General features: G+C 62.1%; 1 protein-coding gene across 1 annotated transcript; it reads left to right on the top strand.

Moving 5' to 3' along the window:
- The first annotated feature begins 5,124 nt into the window (after nucleotides 1-5,124).
- LOC136536371 (uncharacterized) lies at nucleotides 5,125-6,853 on the top strand. Its single transcript, XM_066528692.1, has 4 exons — nucleotides 5,125-5,277; nucleotides 5,846-6,110; nucleotides 6,413-6,551; nucleotides 6,598-6,853. The coding sequence occupies exons 1-4, from the start codon at nucleotides 5,125-5,127 to the stop codon at nucleotides 6,851-6,853; spliced, it is 813 nt and encodes a 270-aa protein (XP_066384789.1).
- Nucleotides 6,854-7,117: the final 264 nt, after the last annotated feature.

Here is a 7,117-nt window from a genome sequence, read left to right as displayed (position 1 = left end):
GCTGCACCGCAGTGGGGGTCTCGGTGGGCACGAACCCCGAGATAGCCGAGACCTTGGTGTATAGTGCCGAGGCCCTGAGAGGGCGGCTGATCTGGTGCGCTGGCTTGGAGGCGGTGATGACCCGGGCCAAGTAGTCTGCGCGATGTTGTTTTCGAGGCGGGGATCATGGGGCACAGTGCAGTGTGGGCGCTGATCGTGGGCACAACGTCAGAACACAGTGGCGGGTAATCCCCGCCTTGCCCTGTCCTAGCTGGTATTTCGTTGATGCGACCTCAGGTCCCGTCGGCCATTCTGTGGTGTCGAGCCATCGTCCGGCTGAGATTGCGGGAGTGGTTGAAGTATTAATGGGACATGACGTGCTGTTAGGAGGGTTGGTCGAAGCGGGGGCGACGGACTATGGATGAGCTGGCCTCGCGCGATACGGAGAATGAGGCCTTGCATGAGACAGAGAGCGGAGCCTCGTGCGAGACGAAGATTGGACCCCTTGCCGAGGCCTTCCGTGAGAGGCCTCGCGCGACACGGAGAATGCACCCCCTGCCGAGGCCTTCTGTGAAGAGCCTCGCGCGAGGCGGAGATCGTGTTCCCTGCCGAGGCCTTCCGTGGAGAGCCTCGCGCGAGGCGGAGATTGCGTCAGGGCTCCAAGACCTTCTGCGCGAGGCTCGAGATGAGGCGGAGAGCCTGGTGGGCTCGGACGTGGCGGGTGAGGGGCCCACGGCTTACCTTCCAGCTTTGTTTTTTGACGGGACTTAAGTGACCCTTATGATGTTCGCTCGGGGTACCCCGTTCTGAGGTACCCGACAGTAGCCCCTAAGCCTCCGGGGGAGTGCGTGCACTCTCCCTGAGGGTTTGCCGAGGCTTGGTTTATTCCCGCTCCCGTAGGAGTTGGGTTTTGTTTCTTGAGGTTCCGGTGGGTGCGCGCGAGCGCTCGCGCCGGGTGTAGCCCCCGAGGCCCTGGAGGAGTGGAGTTACTCCTCCAGGGGCTTTTTTCGTTTTCGTGTTTGGGCGAGGAGTTTTTATCGCATTTGCCGAGCCCACAAGCGCAAGTTCGGGTTGCGGGGGTCTCGGCGAGGCTGCAGGAAAAGCCCTCTAGCCTTCACACGGAGCGAGAGGTTCGTCAGGGATCCCCCTGACTTTGGGTACGACCCTCGTGCTTCCTTTTCACTCGGAAGGAGGGGTGGAATGTGCTAGGCTACCCTTGATGGGCACGAGCGTGGGCACTTCCGGTGAGCTGTTATCGGGTAGTCCGAGTGGAGGCCCGAACCCCGTTCGCTAAGGGTCGGCTAGCGGTCCGGAGACACACTCCAAGAGTACCAGAGGGTTTCTCTAGTGGGTGCCGAGGCCGTTCGCTGGGCCTCGGTGGCTCGGTGCCTCCCTACGGTGGGATCCCATTCGGAGACCTCCCTGCCGGTCTCGGACACGACTTAGGACTCCCCGAGCGATCGTTCGCTCGGGCCTCAGCCATTCGTAGGCTCGCCCCAAGGTTGTCCCTGACTCTGTTGCCCTGGGGCGACTGTCGAAACCTCTGGAGACCCAGCCTTCGAACCCCTGGACCATAACGGGCTTGGTGCCCTTTATCGTATTTGTAACGGAACTTCTAGCGTGGACTTAGATCGTTTGTCTTTGTCTTGGGAGCAGGAGGAGCCCCCGAGCCTCCGCCAGGAGCAGGAGGGCGGTCAGGGGTCCCCTGGCTTTTTCGTCCGACCCTCACATATCCTTTTTGTTTGGGCGGAGGGTTTGTTTGCCGAGCCCATTCTAGTGCGAGCCAGAGCCGCTGGTCTCGGCAAGGTTGCAGGAAGAGCCCCTAGCCTCTGCGTGGAGCGAGAGGGCCGTCGGGAGTTCCCCTGGCTTTTTATACGCCCCTCGCGCATGAGGGTTTGTTTGTCGAGGCCCCTTTGGGTGCAAGCCCGGGTCGTGGGGTCTCGGCGTATCTACAGGAAGAGCCCCCTAGCCTCTGCACAGGGCGAGAGGGCCGTTAGGAGCTCCCCTGTCTTTTTGTACGACCCTCATGCTTCCTTTTCGCTCGGAAGGAGGGTTTGTTTTGCCGAGCCCCTTCGAGTGCGAGCTGGGGTCGCTGGGTCTCGGCAAGGTTGTAGGAAAAGCCCCTTAGCCTCTGCATAGAGCGAGAAGGCCGTTAGGGGTTCCCCTGACTTTTTGTATGACCCTCATGCTTCCTTTTCGCTCGGAAGGAGGGGTGGAATGTGCCTCGCTACCCTCGGTGGGCACGAGCGGTGGCACCTCCGGTGAGCTGCTATCGGGTAGTCCGAGTGGAGGCCTGAACCCCGTTCGCTAGGGGACGGCTAGTGGTCCAGAGACACACTCCAAGAGTACCAGAGGATTTCTCTAGTGGGTGCCGAGGCCGTTCGCTGGGCCTCGATGGCTCGGTGCCTCCCTACGGTGGGATCCCATTCAGAGACCTTCCTGCTGGTCTCGGACATGACTTTGGGTGTCCCAAGCGTTTCGCTTGCTTAGGTCTCGGCCCCGTATAGGCTCGCCCACGGTCGTCCCTGACTCTGTTATCCTAGGGCGGCTGTCGAAACCTCTTGGGGCCCAGCCTTCGAACCCCTAGACCATAATAGGCTCAGAGCCTGGTTCCTTCATATGAAAGGAATAGGCCGTGGGGAATATCTTCCCTATTGGCTCGGCAACGGGTGGCGCGCCTTTTGAGGCGGTTTCCTGGGGAGGCGAAACGACGCCTGCTGCCATAGTGGCCGGGCATGACGTGGTGGATGGGACGTAACTGTTCTCGCATTTAATGCGGGAGACGTGGGCACGTGGGCCGGCGAAATCGGCTCGTGGTTAACTGCGCCGAATCGGGGGGAAACTTCTCTGATTTTGTCGCCCGTTCGTTTCGCCTCCTCCCTGCATAAATACCCGAAGAGTCTCGCCCCTTCCTGTCTTACCTTGCCTGCATTAGCACTGCCTCCGTCGAGCCGTCGCTAGAGCAGCGGGTGCCAGGAAGAGGAGGGGAGAAGAGCGAGCCTAGGGAGAAAGCGAGAAAAAAGCGAGAGCGTGGGAGAGAGAGAAAAACTTACCACCGCATCCGATTCCTCCATCGCACCCATGGCCAACGACATCGTCGTTGTTGAGGCGGACCCCTAGGATCCATCGGATGTCACCGAGGAGATGCTTCAGTCGCTTGTCGACGGTGGACTCCTTCGCCCGGTGACAGACCCCACCAGGCCAGAGTGGATTGCTTCGTACAGTGAGCCAGAGCCGAGGCCTCGCGATGGCTACGTCGTAAGCTTCGTCTCCTTTCACGAGCACGGCCTCGACGTCCCGGTGGATCGGTTCATGCGGGCGCTCCCGCACTACTATGGCGTGGAGCTCCACAACTTCAATCCCAACTCCATCGCTCAGGCGGCTATCTTTGTTGCCGTCTGCGAGGGGTACTTGGGGATTGCTCCCCATTGGGAGTTGTGGCTCCACCTATTCCGGGCGGGGCACACTACCAAGCCGACGGGCACGTCGGGTACGAGGAAGGCGATGAGGGCCGGCGGCTGCACTCTCCATGTGCGCCAGGACCGCCTGCACCTCTACATCCCGGCCCAACTCGCGTCATCCAATCGCCGGTGGTACACGAGTTGGTTCTACCTTCGTAATGACGATGGAGGACTTCCCCCTTACACTGGGCAGATTGTGGGGAGTTGCCCAGAGAGGTGGAAGTATGGCGTCCCGAAGGACGACCAGCCCAAGCTACAGTCGCTTCTAGAGGGGCTGGCGAGGCTGCGGGGCCACGGTCTCACCGTGGCTGTGGTCGTGGCCGCCTTCCACCGTCGGAGGGTGCTGCCGCTGATGGCTCGGCGGCGGCGGTTGTTCGAGATGAAGCCGGGTGAGCCTATTGAGGGCATCTGGATGTCCTCCTCCGCCCTTTCCGACGAGGAAATTCTTCGTCGGGTGGGGGAGACGGTAGAGGTGAAGCTGAGGGGCGGCAACTTGACACCTATCGCTATGCGGCTGTCGCGGGGGTTCCTCTCGCTGGTAAGTCGTGCGCCGCTATAGCCTCCGAGCCTCCTCAGTCTCCCCTTACCCCTTGTTCCCTTATGCGCGTCCGTCGTTCCTGCAGGGGATAAGGGACATGCGCTCATCTCCACCGCCCGTTCCTGAGGATGTGAGGCGGTGGGCGATCAACCGCGTGCACGCCGATGCATAGAAAAAGCGGAAAGACACCAAGGCGGCGAAGCGCACGAAGCAAATCCTCACGCGCGAGGAGCTAGATAAGCGCCGCCGTCAATAACGAAAGGATGGTCTCCCGTTGGAGGAATCCCCGTCGACGTCGCTGTCGATGGAGGCCTCGGACGGGGATGATGGGGGCGAGGTCCCCTGGACCACATTCCTGACATAGTGGCGGTGGTGCCCGGGGCGTTGGCGAGCGACCTGGCACCCCCGGGAGGAGGAGGAGAGGCGGACCCGGGGTCGGCGGTTGTCCGCTCCGGGGCCGAGGCCAACACGCCCGAGGCGCGGGCGTTGGGCAAACGCGCCGTCATCCCGGTGGGCTCGGCGGCTATGGTGGAACAAGTGGCGGTGGAGGCGACACCACCGCCCCTGTAGAGGACCGAAGGGGCGCCGAGCTCCATTGAGGACCGACCGGCGCCGATGGACACGGAGGCGACGCCTCTACCGCCGCCTCCGCTGTTGGGACAAGGTTTGCTGTGGCAAAGCTGTTGCCGCCCCGTTCAAGGTAAGTGTATTTTTGGCAGGGTCATAGTGCCTTCTGTTCGCCTTTTGGTCTCACACTGACCCTGTCGGTTATTTTTCCTTAGTCGGAAGCGGCCTGCGGACGAGCTTCCCTTGGCGCCCCTTAAGGCGCTCAAGGCGAGCCCCGGCTCCTCCGCCCACTGGGTGGCGGAGGCACAAGCCGCTATCCAACGTGGTGCGGCGTCGGCGAGGGTCGATCCGAAGGAGCCGGCCGCCCAAGGAGGGGCTGCCGAGGCGACCCCTACACAGACAAGGGAGGGAGTGCCTCCGCCCCGTGAGGGCGAGGCTCACGAGTCAGATGGGGCCAGTGTGCCCTTGGTTGCTGAGGCCCCCGGGGTCTCTGAGGCTGAGGCGACGGAGGCCAGGGCGCCCAAGACCGCCGAGACCACGGTGGCTATGGTCGATGTTTCTGCATCCTCCGAGGCCACGATGGCGGAGGCCGGAGCCCCCAAGACCACCAAGGCCGTCGTGATGGCGGCGAGGCTGTCTGTCCAGGAGGCGGAGATGGAGGCGGCAGAGGCCTCAGTGGCACCCTTGGTTCAGGGGCCGCTGTTGTTGCGAGAGAGCGCCCGGGAGACGGAGGTCTATTCGATCTCCTCCGACGATACTTCCCAGGCGCGGGAGGTGGTCGACGCCGAGGATGCCGGTGCCGTGGAACAGCCGGCGCCGATCTTGGACGAGGGAAGCTCGGCCCTCGTGCGGGTGCGACCCGAGCCTCGCGGGTGGGATCACCCGCGAGTACTGTGGCGGAGTCGGGACGACCCTGAGGGGGAGCCTCTGTTCGCCCTCGAGGACACAGCCGAGGGCAGGCGCTGGGGCACCTTCGAGCAATACCGCTAGCTGGCGGAGCGGTCACTATGGATGACCTTGTCCGTGGTGGCCGACGACCTGCCCAGAGTCGCCCAGGTTCGCGTTTTCCTTTCTCGCGCGACATTGTCCTTTTCTGGTTTTGTTACAATCAGTGACCCCTGTTCTGCTTCCCCAGGAGCTCGAGACCCGGTCCCTTAGGAAGTCGGTCTTTCTCCGGTGGGAGAGGGGCGTCTGGGACCAGCTTTAGCGGTAGAAGGGCCTTCTCGCCGGTGCCAACAAGCTCCTATCGGCGCGGAGCGCAGAAGTAGAGGACCTCCGCCTTTGTTGTGCCGACACGAAGGTCGAGGCGGTCACAACCCAGACGCAGCTCGCCCCTCTGGTGGCGTGGGTCAAGGAGTTGGAGGAGGAGCTCACCTGCGCGGTCAGTGATCGGGATGCCTCCAGGGGCCGAGCCGCTGAAGCTACGGCCTCAGCCGCGTCTCTCGCGGGGCAGCTGGGGGCGGAACAGAGGGCGCTCCAGCTAACGAAAGGTGCCTTGTATGAGGCCCTTGCTGCAGCTAAGGCCTCGCAGACCGAGGCTGTGGTTTGGAGGGGGATGGTCGAGGGTGAGTTCTAGTCCCCTCATTTTGTTTTCTTTATGTTCGCTCCCTAACTCCCTTGCATGACGCAGGGCTAGGGAGTGAAGCTTCCAGGGCGGCCGAGGCTTCTCGGGTCGAGGCCCAGCGCTTGAAGGAGGAGGCCAAGGCCTCCAGGGCCGAGGCCCTGCGCTAGAAGGAGAAAGGCGAGGCCTGTCAGGTTGAGACCCGACACTGGGAGCTGAAGGCCAAGGGTGAGTTGCGCGGGCTTCCTTTCCTAATTTAGATTGTTTTTTCCCTCGCTCAACCTTACTCTGTTCTCCATGGTGCAGAGTCAGAGGCGGAGGTTACTCGGGCAGCCGAGGCTTCCAGCGCGGTGCAGATGGTGCTCGATAACGAGATCGGGGAGCACGAGGCATTGAAACGTGCTGCCCTTTCTGCCTGCGAGGCCTTGGAGGTTGAAGGGGTCCAGTTAGGCAGCTCCCTAGGGAGCCGTCTGATCGCGATGAGCAAACAGATGCGCGAGCGGCTCCGAGGAGCGCTGCACATGGGTGTCAAGCGCGCTGGCCGTCATTTCTTCTCACTACGTCGGTGTCGACCTCCCGGCCGTCAGTGATGGGTATGTCCTACCTGATGATGACGAGGAGGCTGATGCGGTGGTCATAAAGCTGATGGAGGCGGCGAAAGGCCCTGGCGCGGCGCTGGCGACGCTCTTCGAAGAGGAGGTGGTTCCTCCCCTACCATCTGCCGGTGCTAAAGGCCCTGAGCCTTGATCTAGGCCCAAGGGGCCATGTAAAAATTAGAGTAGGAATTGTTTTTGTATCGTAACGCTTGTGGCCGCCGAGGCCTTTCTTTTTTGAAGGATTTGTGTTTCTTAGTTATTTTTCTCGTGTTTCCGAGCCTCTGCCCTCTGTTGCTCCTGATCAGATTTCGTTTGCAAAACACCCCCCTGGGGCCTAAGCCGTCCCTTGGGTGAGAGGTAGTGAGGGAGTGCCATAGCCCGGAGGCGTAGGCCGTCTCGCAACTCTACCGGCCTC

Source organism: Miscanthus floridulus, chromosome 2 (genome assembly GCF_019320115.1).
Source record: "Miscanthus floridulus cultivar M001 chromosome 2, ASM1932011v1, whole genome shotgun sequence".
NCBI lineage: Eukaryota > Viridiplantae > Streptophyta > Magnoliopsida > Poales > Poaceae > Miscanthus > Miscanthus floridulus.
Note: the sequence above shows the minus strand (reverse complement) of the source record. Positions and strands in the feature narration are given on the sequence as shown.